We start from the raw sequence: 22,724 nt of genomic DNA on the forward strand, positions 1-22,724 counted from the left end.
GTGTATTTTCTTTGATGTGCCCTATTGCCGCATTTACTGAGGTGTACTATCCCTTTATAATAAGACTAATAATTGATGACTTTTTTAATCTAATGAAGAGAGAGAGGAAGAAAGATAAATTGAATTTTAATATGCGTTCCTCTATTATATTGCTATTCTAGTACATTAAAGGCATCTCTGTCTCCGTCAGTCAGCCCCTCTCAGTCTATTCTTCTCTCTTTTTCTCTAGACCCAAGCAAGTACTCACACAAAATAACTATTTCAGACCAAAATGAAGATGTGAGAATAAAGGTGTGTGTTTGCTCTTTATGTACAAAAGCCTATTGTTCTGTTCTCACAGCATTCTCCTCCACATGTTAACTGTATCTTGGACTGTACCTTAAACTTCAGGCATAATGTTTACATTTGTGTTAATGTTGCAGAATAACTTATAAAGAATATGTACGTTTATTATTAAGATCTATAACCAATCTTAATTAATGGCTGATGTAATAACGTCTCACTTATTCTTGAAATATCAAATATGAATATGAGCGTTCATCTCCGATGCTTCAGCTTGTCACAACAAAAATAGATTGACGGTCCATATCATCAATAGCCTTTAATCATTACAGGCGAAGCTGACACTTCTAGGACAAAGCATTTATAACACCCCATTCGAAATGACAGTAGTCATAAATCTGATCCCATTAACGAATATTTGCTTGTCTTTCATTCTAAATGTATCACTCCTGCTGACTATGCAACTCATTCCGTTTCCAGGCCACTCAAACTTTTTTTTCCCATGATACAAAGTGATTATGGCGAAAGCAACCATGCTCTTTTCTGGACAAAATATTTAGTGTAAGTCCACCTGGCCAGCTCTGTGGACTGATTTGATTTCCAGACTGCTGAACAAGACAGGTACTTGTAATACTGGGGTTTGGTAGCCGGTAGAGCAGGTAATCCAGGTTTACCATCGCTGTAGCTCAGTGGTAGATGGGTGAACTATTGAACCCTGTCCCTGCAGCTGAGCTTGGTAGTGTTGCAGGCTAATTAGCCGGTCGCAGGGATGAGGAAGAAAAAAAAGAAGAGATATCTCTCCCTTCTTCCTCCCTTGCTCCAATTCTACTCCTTTTCATCTCTCATTCATGAGCCCTTGGTGGTGCCCTTGGCATTCGGTATGTAAACTATCAATTCATAGCATCACACACAGACTCAGGGCTGGCATTAAAAAAAACGTAGCACAGGTTGCATAATGAGCACACAGCTTACTTAAGTTGTTTCAAAGGTGATGCTGTGTGGAAAAGAAAAATCAATGATAATTTCACAATCCGGAGACATATTTTATTTAATATTAATTCAAATATAGTTTGTTGGATGGTATATCAAAGATAACCTTTGGAGACGTTTTAATTGTTGTAAGAGAGCAAATCATTTAAATATTCCTTCACAAATAATTTATTCATTCTCTGTAGTCCCAATTACTCCCAATAATCCAAGCAAACCACTTCCTGTGGCCAGAGATTAAGAGAGAGACCATTCTGACACAAAAACACACATGTTTAACTAACAGCACTGGTCGCAGGCTCCAATCCAGCTCAAGTTCCCTATTTGTATTCGCTACTGAATTGCAAGAAAATACATATTTTAGGATGTTGTAACTCAATGAGTACCAGAAAGAGCTTTACTACTTGAATATATACAGTACATTACTCAATATAAGATATTTTCAGTATATTACAGCATGAATATATTAGATTTATTTTAGATAATCAGTCATCTATTAAGATTTACCAAAAATGTACTGGTTCCTGCCTGTCCTTCTGTTTTTAAAATGTGTATTTCATTGGATTTGATCAAACAAAACAATTTGATCAACAAAACAATCAATAATTTGTCAGACAAAATAAGTTATCTGAAGATATGAATATTGTCTCAGAGAGATTATGATGTTATGCTTTCACAATTTTCGGACATTTTATAAACTAAATAAATAACTGAAAGTAATCACTGGCAGCCCGACAATTAAGCACCTCCGGTTATTGTTTCCTCTGCGTTTTACATAATTGTATTCTACCCACACTCTTTCATACAACTATTTTATTAATCAACAACACAGAAGCAAAGATATCCATCCAGGAAAATAATGTATTCCGGTTCTTCAAGCAAAAAGATAGCTGGCTGGCTGACTGAGAGCGAAACTCAATCCCGCCTCCTGCTGAGGGAGAGACGAGGGCTGGCTGTCGACAGGAAAACCACCTGACTACCACACAGCTACTGATTTGAAACGACAAGTCAAGACAAGTCAGGAGTAAATAAGAGAGATACATAGAGGGTGAAAAAAATAGGGAATGAGAGAGAAAGAGGAGTAATAGATTTGAGAGTGTTTTTGGTGAGTAAACAGATGGAGTAAACACAGCACGAGGGAAAGCAGGGGACTCCCACCGAACCCGCTCAATGTGTCACTGACACCGCAGAGCAGAATCAACAAAGTGCTCTGAGGGCAACATGCTCACACACATACCCACACCCACACAATCACACACAGTTCAACAATTGGCAGGTTGCTGGGACCCAGAGCTCCGATGCAGAGCAGTGACAGGCACATGGAGAACACGCTGGCTGACAGCACATGACAACTCCTCAGCTAGTGGAAAAGGAAAGAAGGCATCTCCTACTCAACTTTCTAACTGTGGCTTAAAGAAAATGGCCTGAATATGTGTTGCTGAAAAATACAGTAACACTAATATGTTCAAGGTATTCAGCCTGAAAAATCACTCTGTATCAAGGCAAAGCTATAATCTGCCCTCTCATCTCCTGAATGCGATCTAAAACTTAACTCAGCCCCAACTGTATAGCTTCTCTCTCTACATTTCTCTCCATGCCCATAGACCTGCTCGCACGGCCAAACGGTGCTGCTGTGTGCCAGAGTACCAACAGGCCTGTAGGCTTGTCCAACAGAGAGATAGAGAGGGAGGGTAGCCAATTAAGATTGGGTAATGGGGGAGTAAAATGATGTGTGTGTGTGTGTGTGTGTGTGTGTGTGTGTGTGTGTGTGTGTGTGTATGTGTGTGTGTGTGTGTGTGTGTGTGTGTGTGTGTGTGTGTGTGTGTGCACGCGTGCATGCACCCACACACTAGTATGGATGAATGCCTGACTTTTAGTGTGCCGCATGTACATGCCTGCCTGTGTGTGGTGCCACAGGCTGTGCACACGGACAAACTTAATTTAGCAGGCCCAGGTTTTTAACACAGGCCTGAAGCTAGCCAGCAAGCTATAGCTGGACCAGAGAGCCAGAAGTTAACAGGCACATTGCTCTCCGAAGCCCCTGAGATCTCATTCTGACCCTTAGGGATGAGAGAACTCATTTAGTCATTGATGACCATCACTGATCACATCCTTCTGGTCATATCTTTCCGTCAGGCACTTTATTACAATAAAGCTTTATGGAGCAAAAACTTTACCCCCTCTCGACTTTCAAGACCTTGACAGTTGACAATGCTAAAAGAGATACAGGGACCATTCAGCTGTCATTGACGAAACTTCTGACATGGTTTGTGATTGTTTGGGAAACTGACATTTTGGAAGACTGCTTCCGCTTGCATTGCTGTATACAGTCTGACATACTCTGCTTTTAAGCCATGAACAACAACAGAGGACAACAAAGGTGGAAACATCCAACATATTTCTGTTTTCTCTATGTCCCCTGGAAGGGGAACTGAAAAGAAATGCTACTTTGTGTGTATGAGTGTGTGCAGTACCCATGTGGTACATGTGTGGCATCTGGGCTGAGATGGATGTGGCAACATGGAGTTTTTGCAGTGCAGTGGGGCATGCCCTTGACGTTGTTGTCACTGATAAAAACACAGGCACAGCAACAGTCTAAACACAAGCACACACCTTGATCACTGGTGTGTATGAAAATTCACACCTCGGGACTTAACACAACATAACAGTGTTGGATTGTGTCTGAGCATCCAAACAAACAAACTACTAGCACTACCAAAACTAGCTTAGCAAATAGTAACCAACATTTGTATTGTCTGGCTAACAGAGGACAAGTTAAAGTTGTCGAAAGAAACAATAAATATTGCATCGATGAAAAGTGCATCAATTACACAGTGGTGGGCGGATGTAGCCTTAAGGTAAAGATTGCAGAATGACAATGAAACTAAACATTGATCGAGTCACGTGTGTTTGTGTATGCATAGGTGAATCTGTGTGCATGGATGTATGCACACACTTTCCACTGCCGCTCTAAGTGTCTCCGTTTGTGTCACCTTATTCTACGAGGTAATAGGCAGTCAGCTTCACAGCCAGAGCATGACCTAGAAAGTGAAACCACACGGCAAGGGACTAAATGTGTCACATGGGCTCAATCATTTTCTCTCTCTCTGAAGACACAGAGAGGAATAGGGGAGAGAGAGAGACAGAGAGTGAAAGAGAAAGAGAGAAAGAGAGAAGGCTTCAACAAACCAGCTGCACTCAGAAGCTAATTAAGTCATTTGAAATAGCCACAGAGGGTACCTGTATGCAATCTAGCCAAGGCAAAGGGTTGATGAGGCTCCGCGAGGCCCCGGGCTAACTTCAAAAAGAAGGCAAAGGAAAGGAATGAGAGACAGGAGGAAAAGGAGGAAAAAAAAGCGGGAAAAAAATGAAGTGACTTTTTTTTTTAATTGAAGCCCTACTTGTGTGTCTCCTTGTGTTGTGCAGCAGGGGGGGAAAGGGTTAAGCGTGCCCCTAGCAGCGTATGTCTGCACACACAGGCTCTCAATGGGGAGCAGGTGGGAAGATGCTGGGATGGATAGATGGAGGGGGGCAGGAGAAAGGCACTAGATAATGATTGATAGAGTTCACTAAGCAGCCATGTCATACTGTGTGCATGTGTGTATTTATACACTACCAATCCCTCAAAATCATATTTACAATATTCAAATTATGTCTACACCTGTACTTGCTCAATCAACTCTTAGAGACATGCTTAAAATACACACTTTCATATCATCAGTGCATACAAATGTGCTGATGACAGCTGCAGCCACAGAAAAACAGTGGGAGTTAAACTGAGAAGATACTTTTTCAGACAATGAATAAGGCAAAAATGAAAAGTTAGAGAACTATAATGAATTTTGCGAGAATTCAAATCCACATATGATAGAAGACATCTACAGCTATGCTTTATCAGGACACACACACATCTGAGGTTTTTGTGCCCTAACATGCATGCCCTCACCAGGGGCAAGCCTGGCGACACCAGCGACTGAACTGGGTCACACACACACATACACACACAGTATAGACTGCGGCATTGGCAGCATGGCGATCACAGGAGAGGGCAGACAGGGGGCTGGATGTAGAGTGATTGGACTATTCTAGGTCAGCTCTCCTGACAATGCACCACTGTCTCCTAATGTGGTGGGCTAAAGGATAAAGGCTTTGCTTGGCCCTGACATTACAGATACATGTTCCTGAAGGAATACCTGCTACAAACAAAGACACACGCACACAGAGCTTGCAGAGCCAAAAACATATACTAAAATACTCATATGGGCTTGAAGACGTGCAATCTTACACATACATGCACACATCTATCTGTGGCATGGAGGCTAGGGCGGGTTCAAGACCCCATGAATTTAATTCCCCTCTCTCTTTTTCTATCTCGGTCTAATAAAGCTGTATGCAGCAGATATCCTCTGCACCCTATAGAGAGAGATCAGCCTGTGGACTTCAAAGGGGTTGCAACTAGGTCACCACAAGACACTGCAGTCAGCTAGAGCACAGTCTCTGGTCTGAGACATCTCACTTCTCCCCCTTTCCGTCCTCTCTCTCTCTCCCGCGCTTCAACAACCGCTGCCTCTCTCACTCTCTCTCCCCCAATACAATGATATCAGTGAAATTAAAATGGATTATGGCGCCTTTCTCTCTTGTCATTCCCTGGGGTTGTACAGCACCATGTCATGTTACTGTTAGTATAATGTTACTTCTTTATCACTGTCCATCGAAGCTGGTGCTCAGCACTTTAACTAATGTTTAATTTAGACACAGAGCAAGGGAAACGGGGAGGGAAAGAGAGACAACGGCAGAGCGAGGAGGCAGCGGCAGACACTAAGAAGAAGAAAGCAGAAGCAGCCCAATCCTCCATGGTCACACATTGCCATCCAGATCTGTCAAAGGCCAAAGAGACAGTGACTCCAAAGTCTACTGCACCACACTTTGGATAAAACAGCCACAGAGGCAGCCTGAGAGATGAACAGGAAACAGGAACCTTAGAAAGATAAGAGAGAGAAGAGGGAGGATGAAAAACTCAGGAGAGAGAGAGAGGGAAGGGCAAGTTTAAACAAGGTCAAAATGAACAGAGAGCTGCAGGGCCAGGTTGCCTCTCTGAACACCAAGCAAAACACTTAACACCAGAAAAACAGCCACCAACATCCTAAAGTGGATAGAGACAGGAGGGAGGGAAGGAGGAAGACAGGGAATGTACACTTTCACAAGGTAGGTGAAGGACATGATATACAGTAACTACACAAACGCAGGGGAGTGAGAACATCCTGGGATATAATACATTTATTAAGTGAGCTGACCTATCAGACAAAAACTATAATGGTTCACTACTGGGGGCAGAAACGGGGGTTACAATCCAAAAACCTTTGGCTAGGTCGTGGATTGTTACAAACATGTCTGGCAATGTCTAAGAGTGGGAAGGCAGTAAGTCAACACCTCAGTCGTGTACACACGGCAGTGAAATTACTTTTGTAATGAACAACATTGTCATTGGAAAGTCTTGATAAAGTGCATCTTCTGTTTACTAAGGTGTTTGTTTAGATTTATGTTGTACACGTGCTTCTCTCACTCCAAGGACCCCTGCAGATTCTGCAGCATCCTTTCAGTCAGCAGATGAGGAACAGCATGTCAGGGCCTTTCCGGAGAGCCTGTCCTCCCATGGCATCCCTACCAGGATGTGATTCTTTATTTCATACTCCTCTATTTGCTTTATTTGTGTTTACATTATTCCTGTATGCGAGACTGTATGTCATTGTCACTGCAGCTGTGTTTCTGGGTGTGCACTGTGGCTGACTGTGTTTCTGAGCATAGGGTTGACATTCGTTTGACTGACATTGGGGGCGACAGAAGCACAGTGGCATATGGTAACCGCCTGCTAACCGCTAAAACTTGACATCAGCGCAAACAAGTCAGCCAAGCGTGGCATGGTGTGCTCATAAGAGGGTTAAGGGATAGGCTGTCAACATACAGTGTGATAATAACACCTATCATGAGCACCATAATACCAGATAAAGGGGTAGAGAGAGAAACCAAATACACAGATTGGTGTTGACTCAGTTGAAACCATAGTAAGGCTCCAAAAGCAATGGATGAACTAGAACAGATGTTGTATAATTGTTCTGCAAAGAAGTTTAGATCCTGATATCCGAATTTTGTAGCAATACACAAAGCAGTAGATTAAAGAAAAACATTGAGACAGAAAGTGTGCCAGAGTTCAACCTAAAATGACTGATGAAGGCTTACGTACAGTTAAACAGAAACAAACCTTCACTGACCCGCTAAACTGCAGAAGACAAAAGAGCTGCTGAGCAAATCTGATCATTGGTGCCATCTCTCCTCATTGTCTGTGTCTCTGTCTTCTGCACAATGACACAAAAGCGCACGTATCTAGAAACACTGAGACACTGCCATCACAGCAGTGATCTGATGCACTGAAATGTACATTTCACATCCACAGAGAATGCAGGACAATATCAGTCCAAAATGACAGATAAGCCTTCAAACACAGATTCCATCTTGGACGTCTGGTCACATACAGAGACAGGATAAACATAAAAGCAGACAGCTACAAGACACTAACATATATGGGTAGACACAGATAAAACTGCAGCCTCAAATAAATGTGTGGCATATTGGTAATCATCTGTATGTCAAATACTCCAGTGATCCAAATGATTAAGAAAGCTAGTTAACATGTCTGAATACTATTATGTTGAACATTACACTATATGAAAAAAAATCAGTTTCCAAAACTAAGTTTGAATGTCTACAGGAAAACGACAGCAGCCCTACAGCATCTACTTTAATTTCTAACCACAAAGTAGGAACTAAAACTCTTAGTTGAAAGATTTGTTTTTGTTTGCCTCTAACCCCAGTGTACCCCCTGCAACCCTGGTAACCCCTATTTAAGCACAGAGTTTCCTCTCATCGATCAAAGAGTGGCACACACAGTCCAGGAGCATGACACTGGCACTGGAGAGCTTACAGCAGGTTTCAACTTTGACCCTATGAGATGCTCAGTGGCTGATTGTACGCGTGTGTGTGTGTGTGTGTGTGTGTGCGTGTGTGTGTGTGTGTGTGTGTGGTCCAAATTCACAGTGGGTCACCTTTCCACACACCACTAGCTTTGCGCGAAACTCAATTTCCTCTTGTAAAAGCACTTTTAACCTCTGCAAACCTGCTGCGATGAAGAATACATGTAAAATGTGTTAAAGAATGTAGAAGCCTTTGTGTGTGTGTGTGTGTGTGTGTGTGTGTGTGTGTGTGTGTGTATGTGTGTGTGTGTGTGTGTGTGTGTGTGTGTGTGTCTGCATGTAATATCAACAGACTCAAACACATATGGTACATCCACCCACCTGTAACCAAATAACGTTTTTGCTGTCAGGCGGTGAACCGTTGCTGAACAGGTTGACGAATGGTACAAAAGATTGTACAGGAGTTTTCTAGCGTGTGCGTCTGATTTTTTTGTTCGTGTGTGTGAATGTGTGTGTTGGAAAGTGTGTGTGTATTGGCCATAGAGAAGTGTTCCCAGTGAGAGAGTGAAGAGGTATCCACCACACACTGCCTGGGGCCCTCTGGAAGAGAGACTAAACAAGACCTTCCCACTGGGACGCACACACACTGCCGGCAGCTGCAGATGACCTACTACCCACCTCACACACACACATACACACACACACAGAGAAAAATCCTTTTTGATAGTATAATTTGTTAATTTCAAGAGAAAAAATAAAGTCAATTATCACACATGGGCTGAAAAATGTTCTCTTCCAAATAATGTTTGCCAATTAGATCAAAGTATTCCTCTCTCATTTTCTTTTGTTTTTCATCCTCTTGTTTTTTCCATCCTCTCATCCCCCAAGCAGCATGGCAGCGTGAGCAGCCTGGAAACTGACACATATCTTTTTCAACTAAGTGTAAACACAGTATATGTGTGCATAATTCAGAGAGTAAACGTTCATTTTTTCCCCTTTAAATTATACCTTCTGAAACAAACTAATCGTTCTTTTTTTGTTCAGTTTTCGGATCTACAGCAGTCATTTCCCAAACTAGTTTAAACTGTGGATATACACACAAACACACTCGCATGCACCCCTTTAAGCTGAGAATTTCATAGTACAAATGTGATAGTATGGTATCAACTATTTTAGCACCCGGGGTTCTGCAGCAACAACTTTGGGAACAACTGATCTAAAGTGCTATGTTTGAAGTCACACTATTCAAATAGATTCATTGGAGGGAGGAATACTTTAATGGAACATGCATATGCAACAGTATGTGTGTAAGTCCAGAGGTACTTCATTACAAATAAATGATATCTGCATTGTAGAATTGCCAGAGTTAATTTACTGTAACTCTGAAAGTGTTACAAATCCACTTCATGTGTTTATGGAAGCCAATTAACACCAAAACACTTGCTGTTTTCCCTTGAATGTTTGCTCTTAGGCCAACCAGAAAATGTCTAAATGCATGTTCCCCCTAAAACGTTTATGTATTTGGCTGATCTGCGGTGGATGCAAATTGCAGATGCGACTGGTAATTACAAAAATTACAGGACCTCCCAAAAGAAAATCCCTCTTAAATAGGGCTTGATGCGAAATGCAAATAATATGTCCTACTACACCAATGACAAAAATAAAACAATGATAACCACCGCGTGCTATGACCTTTTACCTACAGTACAGTGTGTTTTTAAAAAACCTCAAACCCATTGTAAACTGTTGTTCTCATTTATCAGTGTCTTGTGAAACAAAAGCCTGTATGTTTTCCTGAGGAAGCCTGAGGATGAACATATCTTCTTCATATCGTTCTCTGACTGACAAATAAAGGCAACCTGCCAAGAAAAACTCAATGAGACCACAATCAATATACTGCTACAAGGTGCTCTCACACACACACACACGTGAACGCACACACACACGTGAACGCACACACACCACAGATAGCGGATGATGCTCGATTACCTGGAGAACATAACAATCAGCTGCATGCTCATACAGTATGCACACACACACACACACACACACACAAACACACACTCACGCACTACATGCAGAGAAACACACACATACGGATGTGCACACGGAAAGACACTTAATATGCAAATGCTTTTTTTTTGCAACAGGGACAACAGCACTCGATTGTTCATCTGGACGAGGGGGGGGCAGGTAGATAAATAAATGGCTCTCTAGATATCTTGCTCGGACCTCAATTGATGAGATTTCACATACGGCAGCAGCAGTGCTGTTAGGACAGGGAATACCACCACAAAATAATGTTTTCTCTCCCTCTGATCAATTTTTAATTTGGCCTGTGCAGCGGAGCCCTTGGCGGGCCTGGCCCCGGTAATTATGGTGGGATATTGACAGCTGCCTTCCCGCGGGATACTATTTAAAAGAGGTTTAACCCCAGAGCAAGTCCAGGCCCCACACCCGCCTTTGAAGGTGTCAAGTGCATTGATCTGAGCTGCGGGATGTGCTGGGACCTTCCCACCTGGAGGTGAGTGGAAGTCTGCATGTGTGTGTGTGTGTGTTGCTTGCAGGGCTACTATTACAAGGCCAAGGCAGGAAGGCACATCTTTTGACCCCTATACAGACACACGTACACACACAGACACACAGAAATTGTCCTCTGGCTAAACCTGGCTGGTTTGATAGAATGATACCTTGTCTGGCCTCTGTAGCCACCTGATGCCCCAAGATAGGCTGAACACACACCGTATGTACAATGTTATCGCTGGTTTACACACACACACACACACACATACAAACAGGTTAACTCACAGCTTGGGGGGCATTAGAGGAACTAATGAGAAAGGAGGAGGAGGAAGAATGGTGATTGGAGAGTGAGAGAGAAGGAGATATCCTCACTTCATGCAGGGCCGTGACACAACACAGGCAGAAGCAGAGTGTGCAGCTGATGTTGAAGAGGACATAATCTAGCTATAAAAACACAAAGAAAAAAGACAAGGGTGGGCAGCATGACCAAAATTAAGAGAGGATTTTTGTGTTTGAGTTTGTCTGCTTCGCTGCCCCCTTTCAGCCTCCCATTGAAATTCTGGGCAGATACAAACCCCTAGGCTTTTGACACACTTTTGAAAACACCACACCCCCTCTTGTGGGGCTCCAATGGGGCTCCAATGTCGAGCCCGACTCACTATCAAGAGAGGGGGAGACCAAGGGAGATGAAGAAAAAGGGTGGGTGAGAAGAAGGGGGGACATTACAGGGGGTACAGATCTGTTTTTGTATTAGCAATTTCCAAATTTTAATTAAGTAGTTCTTGAGGACAGTGTGAAATGTGTGGTTGTGTGTATGAGTGCACTTGTCTATGCAGTTAACAAGTGGTGGATTTGTCAGGCTTGGATTTGTGGATGAATTCATTCATATTTGATATATCTAAAAGTATGACTTAAATAACAAAATCAAGCTGAAGATTTCTCACATCGGAAAACAAATGGACAATCAACTGAACTTCTCCAGAAATCATGTTTGTAGCTTTAAACGGGTACTAGTTCATCTAGAAACATTTAGTTTTTCCTCTAGCCCAAATAAATACTGTTGTGCTTTCTAACTAAATTGTGGCCAAGAACTAAAGTTTTCTTCAAAACCGAAACATTTCGATTGCAGGACAATTAAAGGGAAAAAGGTCAAGAAGTGACATAAAGTAAGAAAGTAAAAGCCTAAAAGGTTCTTAAAAAATGAAGCTAAGGCCTCACAACAATATTTTTTTTTCTTAAAGTATGGACATAAACTTCCACATGTTTAAAGTCCTACTGTTAACTCCAACAGCTACAATAACTAATGATCCCACCTATCAATCATCCCTCCTTCAATTATTCTGACTGTAACCTCCCTCTCTTTCTCTCTCTCCCTCTCCCTCATCCCCCCTTCCCCACGGCACCCACCCTCCACCTCCACCATCTCAGTCTCAGGATGCAGAGCAGTGACAGGGCCAGAAGGTAATGATACAGCTGCCATGATGCAACAAGCAGACCTGTCGACTGTCAGGAATTGAAATCATGAAGGAATAAGCTGTCATTAAGAGGCCCTCTCCCAGTAGTGGAGCTGTCAGAAGCCTGCCTTCTGCCTACTCTCTCTCTCTCAACTCCCGTCTCTCCTCTGCCAGTCCCACCCCATTTGCAGTCACTCCCTAGTCTTCCTCTCATTTCTTTCTCCGTGCTTCAATCCTCTCTGTACCCCACTCCTTCTGTCCTCTTCCAACCAATCATAACCCATCTCCCTCTCTGCACCCCTCCACCCCCCTTTCCATCTCAGATTCCTCTTTTCCCCACTCACTGGTTGATGCTGGAGCATCCTCCTCTCACCTGTCATTTTACCTCTGGGCTATGGGAATAGCACCACTTCCATGTGCACACACACACATATACAGGTAAAGACAACATGCATGAGACCTGCTCATACAGCACAAAGTTTCCCCTTAACCCGGCAACACTACCACAAGCACATCCTCTGCCCCATGTGTTGCATTTATGTCTGTGTTGGTATGTTTTTCTCTGTGTGCTGTGCAAACGTCTGCGATCTCATATTTAAGACTTACCTTTAACACCAAGCATGACAAAGATTGTGACATCTGAAGACAAGAGCATGGTGTATATGAGAGGCAGACACCGGTGATCGGGTGCAAATGGTGCGCAAGAGACAGGCTGCCTCGAAAATAGCCCAGTGAATGTGTGTGTGTGTGTGTGTGTGTGTGTGTGTGTGTGTGTGTGTGTGTGTGTGTGTGTGTGTGTGTGTGTGTGTGTGTGTGTGTGTGTGTGTGTGTGTGTGTTTTGTGTAAAGGGGCCTGATTAACTTGCACAATCAGCTACTTTTTTTCCATCGGAAGAGAGGAAAGGCTGACTCGAACTTCCGAGGAACATGGCTAAGAATTTCAGAGTGGTGCTTTGACACAGGTGTGTGCAAGCGAGAATTGCACTGTTTCCACACACACACACGCTAAATTAGTAGTGAGTCTTATCTGTGTATGTGTGTGTTGCTCATGAGTTCTGCGAAGCCACAAGCTCCCCCTATATTTGCCAAATGCACTCCAGTTGACCCTTCGCTGCAGGCTTTGAATTTCCAATCAACTTCCCATGAGTAACTTCACATGAGCTGCACTCGAGGCAACTGATTCTTGCCACGAAACACTTGTGGAAAATGGAGCCTCGTACAAAAATTAGAAAAAACAGTATACTCAAAAAAGTCAACATTTGACCCAACACTGCACTTAACTAAATGTTTTTAAAAAATACAGTGTAATTGTCACGGTGCCAGACTTGCTCTCACACAGTCAAACAGCGTCAGAATGAATTACAAATGTGTTTTAATACAATCCTTGATGACAGTTTGGTTACAGGAATATCCCACTGCTGTCAATTCTCACACTGGATATCAACAATGTCTTTCAAGTTACTTTCTTTGAATGTAGTGGTGTTATAAAATGTGTTTCTATTGTTTGTCGCTTTCCTTCTCCATGGCTTTTCCTGAATGTCCCAGAAATACTCTTGTTAGTCCCGTTGAACTTTACATTATATGCACCTGTGGACCTAATGTGTGGAGATATTGATGATGATGATGATGATAGCCATAGAAGCAGCAATAGCAAAAGTTAACTGCTGTACTTTCCCATGTCTGGAAGTAAGGAAACAATAATTATATATAGTTATAATTAATATGCTTAACTTTATATTGGCTTAAACTGATTGACTGAACTGATTTGATTTAACCACCTCCTTTCAATCATTAATGTTTTATATTTAGTAAAATAACAATGGTATATACGGTTGCTTTTTGCAAAGTTTCAGACATCACATCCTCACCATTTCTGCTGCACCTCTCTTCCCACAAGGAGTTTAAATATAACATGCTGGGTGTCAGCTACCCACTTGGCTGACCTGGAAAGAACTCATTATAAACTTTGACTTAAGAGATACCATACAATGAATGCATAACTTTCACGCATGCTTTCCACAATTATATAGGAAAACATGTGAAATGTGTAACAGCGTAATGTTATATATGAAAAATATCAGAGACTTTAGGAACATTTATGTCAAATATCCTGTATATAGCATTGTCAAAATAACATGCCAATACTGATATGTGATTGTACATTATTGAATAAATGTCAGTAATTTGTAATTTTGAGCGTGGTGCACATTTTGAGCATACTGCGCCCCAGTATCCACTGAAAATAGCCCACTGAATAACTACAGTATAATGGGCACTGCTGATGAGTGTGCAGCTTGTCACTAGTTTCGATTATCATCCTGTTTAGCTGGTCCCTCTCTGCTTGAGTGGGAACTAATCATCAAAATCAGCTGATGGCATGTAACATTGAGAGAAAAACGTGATATCTCTTGCCAATGCCACTCTAGAGCTGCGGGATTTTATCCACTGACACTTCAATAATGGCTAATTGGCTATCCTTCAGGTGTTCTCTTCACAAACCTGCTTTATCATGGGATTGTCCTCTTAATATAGATTGTGAATGTTGACGTCTGTATTGGTTGTGTCACAGAGCTGTCATCTCACTGAGCTGTCATTCGTTTGAGTTTTTGATCAAACATGTTTCATAGGTTTAATTGTATTTATTTTTTACCTTCGTCTCAATTAAAACCTTAACTTTTTCATGTAGAAGCTGTAACTCCTTTACAATGCGCTTCAAAACTACATCCACCCAAATTTCATAGTATGACATAATAAACTACAATCATGCCTGTAATCGATGCAGACAGCATGAATTGACCGTGCCTGTCTTTCCAGTGCAGACTCAGAGTACCAGGCCTGTGTGTGGTTAATGCCTGGATGATGATTTGTCAGGGAGTAGGAACAGAATTTCTTGTTTACTATGATGAATGAGCAACACTCGCACTACACAGTGTTCTCTATATCTAAGCTGTCACTTTGGCTTTCGGCAGCACAACCCTTCTCCAACTGTAATACCAGCCAGGGTAACTGTAAATCAAAGACAGTCTCTGGGTAGCCGAATGATTCTTTTGCACACATGGGCACACACACAGCCCAAACCTCTCCTGTTGTTGTACACAGCAGGAGCAAGCTTTACACAGCAGTGAAAGTCTTTATGGCATTCAGATTGACCAAACGAGGGAACAAGAGGAGAGGGAGAGCAGGATCCCCCCCCTAAGTCAATTTGAACAGGAGGACGATGACATTACACAGGTAGTTGTGGCCAGGCTGACAAATGAGCACAGAGATGGGGTGAAAAATAATAAGAAAGGCACAGCGACCTCGAGCTTGCTGACAAACATGCGTCTGATCATATGGTAGGAAAAGTAAATACATTACATTATATCTTCTCTCTCTCAGCTCAGTTACACATGAATACACAGGACTAAATAGGATTCATGCATCATGAGAATGCATTTTCTTGTATAATGATAATCAAGTTGGAGAATATGCTTCATTTCACTAACAAGAACAATATAAGACTCGCTTATGAGTTGAGGACTGCACAATTGTATTATTCAAGAGTATCATTCTTTGTTTGCATCTTTGAATAAATGTATACTTGATCGAAAACAAGGCGATGTTGAGTGCAACATTTTTAAAGATCATATTATGTCTTGTATAAACCATGGAGAGGTTTCATTTCCACTCCACACTTGTGTTAATTCTAAAATGAACTGAAATGAGTCGCTGCAGAACAGAGTCTGAGCTACGAAAGCACAGAGCAACAAAAGATTACTGCTTTTTAAACGTTTGGTTTCGGCTAAGCACTGACGTATTGTTGGTAGCAACTACTACTACTAATATTACTACAACAACAAGAAAAGTTAAAATTATAGATTAAATTAAGTATTTGGAACTAGCAGCACAATAAATAGTTTTTTTCACATCATAAATGCAGTGTCCTTAGTGTGCTCTCTTGGATCAAAAGACCAGAAAACAAGTTCAAAACAACCAACAGAATAGCTTCAACTTCTTTTGTTGTGTCCCCTACCTCCATGGCTCTGGTGATGAAGGGGATCTGGGTCCCTGAATCCAGGTCCTGGTTGATGATGAGTCTACGGGCCCACTGACCGGCACGCACCACGCCACTGCCCTGGATCAGCACCAGCAGCTTCGAAGGGTTGGACAAGGCATCAGGGCTCAGGTAGATAAAACTGGTGGGTTCATCATCCGTACGTTCTCCCTAAACATTCAGGAAAAACACATGTTGTGTGTGTCAGTAAGTGACATTGCTATTGTAGTAAAACCCAAAAATCGCTTATGAGAAAAAATGAATACTTCTTCAATGGTGTTTATCTAGTTTACAGTATGTACTCAAAATGTTTTAAAAGGCCCATGTCATGCTTTTCCGGTTATTACCCGTCCCCTTGTGTGTTATGAAGGTTTTTCTGCATGTAAACGGTGTGCAGAGTCACAAACCCTCAAAGTACACCCTGTAGCGAGTAAAACTCTAACACAGAAAATACCTCCCCAAAACGCCTCGTTCGAGATACGTCATTGTCCATTTGATTCTTCCATTTCGTTCCGGGTACGGCATGATGTCAAGCCGTACCCGGAACGAAATGGACCAATCCGTGGAGCCGTTACGTTACGTCCGCGGAGCCGTTACGTTAAGCCTCCGCTGATTGGTCCAAATTGACCAATCCACGGAATTCCTCACACACACATCTGTGTGCAGGGAGCAGGCAGCTCTGCTGATTTCTCCTCCCTGGCTGCAGGCTGATAACAGACAGTTGGGATCGCGGCGAAATTCTCTCTGCAGACCCATTCTCACAGCGTTTATCAACCTTTTTCTTACTCAATATCAAGCCACACTTATTGTTTTTACTTCGGATGTGAGTTTGTGTGTGCTCAGGATGAGTTTGGCTGTGTTTGGCTGTGTATCGCTAACAAGGAAACAACACCTCCACGGAGCTCAGCGCGATTCACAACGTCCCGACCAATCAGAGCACACTGTGCTCACAGGGAGGGTGGGGGCTGGAGCTTTGGGAGCTACAACGAGCCGTTAAAGGCAGATAGTGAAATTCAGTGAATACACGTAGTTTACAGAGATGCTGTATGAGAAACCAATGTGAGTTTGGAAAATTGCACAATATAAATCTATTCTAGTATACCTCAACAATGGAATTATGATCAGTGGAAATGGCCATGACATGGGCCCTTTAATATGATTTCATAGACTTTTGAACATTTTACTCAATCAAAATACATATTTTCTGTTTCCATGCAAACGTAGCAAATGCAGAAGACTATCAAATTGTGTTATCTGCTTCTTCAAAGAATGATTATGAATAATGGCTTTTGTAATAAACGAAAAACGAATTTGTACTGCAGCATCAGTACACTATTCATCAATAATCATCGTTAGAAACAGCTTTTGTGCGAATAACAGTGAGCAGAAGGTGATATGGACTAAAAGAGAGGCTCAGTAGGTAAGTGAGTTGTGTATGTGCATGCATGCGCTCCGTCCACATCCCATGCTCCTTTGCATCCCTCCCAAGTATGCCTGGAAGAATCTCTAAGGACACAAACACTGTCCATAAAAGCCATGGGTGGCAGCTGCAAGAACTTAATCCAAGCAGACAAAGAGAGCCGAGTGGGGGAGAAAATCTTAGCCTTTATTCTCTTTTGCTCCCTCATTCCCTCTCCCTATACTTGGCTGTGGTTAATCTTCTTAAAATCTGCGGTCACAAGTTCAATGCCACGCAGGTGGACGGACCCACCACACACACACAAACACACACACACACACACCATATACATGCAGGCGGGTGGGCAGCAGAAAAACAGAACAGAGCCATTTTCCACAGGAATAATGAGATAAATAGGCCAGGCAGATAAACCAGTAAAGTGTATGGGGCTAATGAAAGGTGCTGAGTCCCTGGCTTGGTGATTTATGGACACTGTTAGCGCCGGGGCTAACTCTGCTATGTTTCTAAACACCAGCGCTGCCTAACATCCCTATAAACACAGCCTGAAAAATGATCACAACTTTTATGAACATAACAAGAACAGCGAGGGAGGGGTAAAGAGACAAACATGCTTCCAACAACAAATAAAAGGGATCAAGTGTGCGCTCTGAGCCTGGATGAGCTGGGCAAAGAATAACTCCATGATGGCAGAGTAGAAAGTCCCCTTCAGCGCGAATGAATGCAAAACAGATTAAACATCAGCATGCTGCGCCTCTGTGCCTTTGAAATGACACGTCACAATACAGTTAATTTGTTGAGGAGACACTTTTGCACAAAGGATGTGGGCAGGGGAGGGGGGGAAAGAAAGAGGGGGAAAGAGAGAAACTGAGTGAGATAGAAAGAGAAAGACAAAGACTGATAGGGAATGAGGAGAGCTGACGCCTCACAATCCTCTTTTCTTAATTTTTTTAAACAGGACACTCAATATCATAATCACACTCTGAAGCCTAAGCATTTACGTCAATTTTCCTTTTTAATACTCCCTTTAATCTTCAAGGGCATAAATCAAAGAAGAAAATACCTCTTTTCACTCTCGGTACTTACCGGAAGGATTTGTTTGGTCATGTTGCACTTTTTCTCCAACAGCTCATAAACATACTGCGTGATGATCTGGGGAGAAAATAACACAGAACACACAATCAAACATTACATTGATCAAAACACTAATGCAATTAGTATTGCTGTTGATACAAATCCATCCAACAAAAGCCAACTAAACTCTGCATGTATGTGTGAACAAGTAATAGCGAGCACTGTCATGCTTACAAACAGAATAGAAACCCCTTGCCCTCTGGTGTGTGTGTGTGTGTGTGTGTGTGTGTGTGTGTGTGTGTGTGTGTGTGTGTGTGTGTGTGTGTGTGTGTGTGTGTGTGTGTGTGTGTGTGTGTGTGTGTGTGTGTGTGTATGAGATACTTGAAAGGGCCTCGATCGTACTGCATGTGTGTGTGTGAATCACAGTGCAGTTAGAGTGTTGAGGTTGTAAGTGCCAGGAGAGGAAATCTCCTGTACAAGCGAAGGGCTGATGTAAGTTATGTTTATCCCCGCAGCCACAGCACTAAAGAACCTTGTATACCGAATCATTCCAACCCCAGGCCAAGCCTTTCATGGTTCAGTGACATTAACAACTTTCTTTTCCATTTCCTTATTTCTCCTTTCCTTCTTTTCTTCTCCCCACATCCTGTTTAGAACAGAGAGAAGTGCTTTGTGGAACGGATTCGATTTTTGATCACTTGTGAGAGGAAGACAGAGGAGCGGTGATAATAGATGACAGGCCACACGGCTGCTGGCACTGAGCTGTGTTGGATCTATTGTCGCTCTGATGATGATTCACAAACACGTAAAATGATAGACTCCTTGTTCTGGTCATGTCATGACAATACAATGATGGGCGGATGGATCACAAGGAGATCTGACCAACATGCTGTCTTGTTCTAGTGATGAAGTCCTATTTTGGTTAGATTTTGATGCGATCAAACCCCCAACACATATCAGTTATAACAGTAGCTGTAACAGATTTATTATAAAAAAATATATAAATCATCACATAACTGTAAAAATGTATTAAAAACTAAAAGCATTCACCATAAGCATTTAGTGTGTTTTTTAAGTTAAATATTAATTCTCACAATAATCACAATCTTGCAATGCTTTTTTATTCTTGAAAGAAACTCAATTCTAACTTGATTAACTCCCTAGCAGAAAAACATGCAAGAATAACATTATGCACCAGACACATATTATGACAGCCAATCAAACGCCAGCAGACAGGCCAAATGAGACGATCGATTCCACCATTTGACCCTGTGAAGGAGGAAAAATGCTGGAGGAGCTAAAACACCACCACCTCACCCCAACCAACCAAACCTCCAACAGCTAATTCACTAAAATGTCAGGCAGTCTGATGAAGACTAAAATGATTCTGGGCCTCAGTATGCTAGTGTTTAATGACATCAATAAGCCTCACAGGAAATGTCATTTGCAATACGTTATTTGTTCAGTGCCTCAGGTGGCTCGGAAACCATCTGATATAGAATAAGCAGAGAGACTAATAGGGAACAAGAAAAGAGAGAAAAAGTCGAAAGAAAAGTTTAATGGTGTAAATGCATTTGTTCTCAACGATGGATACTGTAGATCATACGTACAAATCTTATATCTAAGTTTATATATAGGCTGTGTGGTCATCTGTATACCTGAAACCTGCAGCTGGGAAAACAACATCAAAAGTAAGTGTTGAAAAGAAACAATACCAGTGATCTACTGTACTTTATTTTTTTTTTAAATGGGATAGACTCAGAGCTGAGGCATACAATGCAGAAAAACACACACACACACACACACACACACACACACACACACACACACACACACACACACACACACACACACACACACACACACACACACACACACACACACACACACACACACACACACACACACCACACACACACACACACACACACACACACACACACACACACACACACACACACACACACACACACACACACACACACACACACACACACACACACACACACACACCCCCTTCTGTGTGGGCCTCTGAGGACTACGTCTCAGCAGCTGATCAGTACACTAAGAAAAGCCTCTTTGTCACCTAATTACCAATGTGTTATTAGTGCTTTAATGAAATGCCCGCAGGAGGCTTACATACGACGATTGGAGAAGCGTGAGGAGTGGATTTGGAAAATAATATTAAGACACAAAGAGAAGGGAAGGAAATGGAGGGTAGTTAAAAAAAGAGTGGAGAGGAGAGATAAAAGCCAAGAAAGAGCCTTTGCGAAACTCTCTAGACTAGAGATACAAAGTTAGCTTTCAATATCGAATAAAAAAAAGCAAAAACAGATACAATTTGAAATGTATTGTCTGCTAGGATAGCCAGGTGATGAGGTATCCTCGAACAACAGCAAACATTCTGAACAACTGTGAGAGCTGCGGTGGGAGAGTCTGAAAAAGACCTTCTGCGGCTGAGGTCACCTCTGTGTCTGTGGTTTGTTTGTGTAGAGGAAGCATTGTGGCGATGAAGCAAGAAAAGTGGGATCAGGGAGGAAGGAAGAGACTTAAAGGAGGGCTCAGTGGGAGGAAAGAAGAAAGACAAGAAGGGAGACATGGAGAAGTAATCCCCAGGAGCCAGAAGTGTGTGCCAGCTCCCACTGCGGTGAACAGCTGAGAGGAGAGGGAGCGTGAAGGAGGGGAGGATGGGGAGAGAACAGTACAGTGCACGGCCTCTGTGAAAGGCCTCCAAGTAGGTGGGCTTTGACATCAACTTCTCGCAAACCTCTGGTCATCCCCATAACAATCTCTTCCTCACTCTTCTTCACACACCATGCCAAACCGTTAATGCTTAATTGTGGCTGCAAGTTGATATGTTTTCAAACTACAGAGAGACCTCCCATATTATGTGTGCATACAGTATGTATCAGTTAATGCGTGTTTGTTGTGTGCGTTCTTGTACTGATTACAACAGTCATGCCTGGTTTGAGTGAGCGCACCTAAGGCGATAGGGTGATTATCTTTCCAAGGCACTAACGAAAAACAAATGCAAGGAGTAGAGAAAATGGACAGGAAGTGAAAAAGACAAAAAGGGATGAGGAATAAATAGTGAGGAGTATGACAAAAAGACTTGATGCAGTTACAGGGGAGGAAAACATGACCTGACGTTTATCAGAGTTACCGTAAGTTGCATGGAGATGGATTTTAGACTCTATAAGACTAAATGAATGCTAGTAATCACAAATACAATCAATGAAAATAAACATGAAATAGTTTAAAAACACATTTTTAAGTGATCACAGTCAGAGCTACTGAGCGGTTTGAATAACAGCTAGTTTGAGTTGTAATTGGAACAATTGGGCTGCTCATTGGTGCATGAAATGCCTTATCTGATAAAACTATCTTAGAGTCAGCCCTGTGCACAAATAAACTCCATACAGCAGCAACATATACACAAGAAACTCATGTACAGACACACATATCTCTTAACTCTGTAGTCCAGAGCCCCCTCCAAAAGCCACTTAGCTATAGAAACCAGAGAGCAAGAAGAGGCATCAAAGCTGTTTATATAATGAAACTGAAAGAGCTGTTCATGCCGTATCACTGACTGCACCCCGGAAAGCATTCCTTCTTCTCCAGAGAATAGAGGAGAAGAAGAAAAAGAAGAAAATCTCTCCAACAATGCAGCGCAACAACAAGAAAAAAGCATACTCGGAAAGAGAGACTGTGAAAATGAGAGAGAGCATGAGGCAATAGAAAGGTTGTTTATTTTAAGTCAGCCTTGTGTACCAACCAAAAGTGGTATTAAAATAGAGCCTATTGTTGTGAATGTGTGATCTGTCAGGCCGTGTAGGAAACAAAGAGAGGGGGAGAGAGAGAGAGACTAGTGTAATTCCCATGAGGTCTCTGTCACTCTTCTGTCAGAGGAGAGAGGGCTCTCCAGGGGAAGAGAAAGTTATCAGACTGACAGACAGACTGTTTACACTTAGTGTAGATATCCCCTCT

The 22,724-nt window shown here is 42.2% G+C and overlaps 1 protein-coding gene across 1 annotated transcript in view; it reads right to left on the bottom strand.

Moving 5' to 3' along the window:
* The window catches only part of fam172a (family with sequence similarity 172 member A), a 139,846-nt gene that overhangs the window by 103,743 nt on the left and 13,379 nt on the right, over nucleotides 1–22,724 (bottom strand). Inside the window, exons 5-6 of the mRNA XM_034117781.1 lie at nucleotides 18,750–18,815; nucleotides 16,226–16,417 (exon numbers count right to left, since the gene is read on the bottom strand). Coding sequence (XP_033973672.1) covers nucleotides 16,226–16,417; nucleotides 18,750–18,815 — 258 coding nt within the window. The remainder of the gene's footprint in view (nucleotides 1–16,225; nucleotides 16,418–18,749; nucleotides 18,816–22,724) is intronic.

This window comes from Trematomus bernacchii, unplaced genomic scaffold (genome assembly GCF_902827165.1).
Source record: "Trematomus bernacchii unplaced genomic scaffold, fTreBer1.1, whole genome shotgun sequence".
Lineage (NCBI taxonomy): Eukaryota > Metazoa > Chordata > Actinopteri > Perciformes > Nototheniidae > Trematomus > Trematomus bernacchii.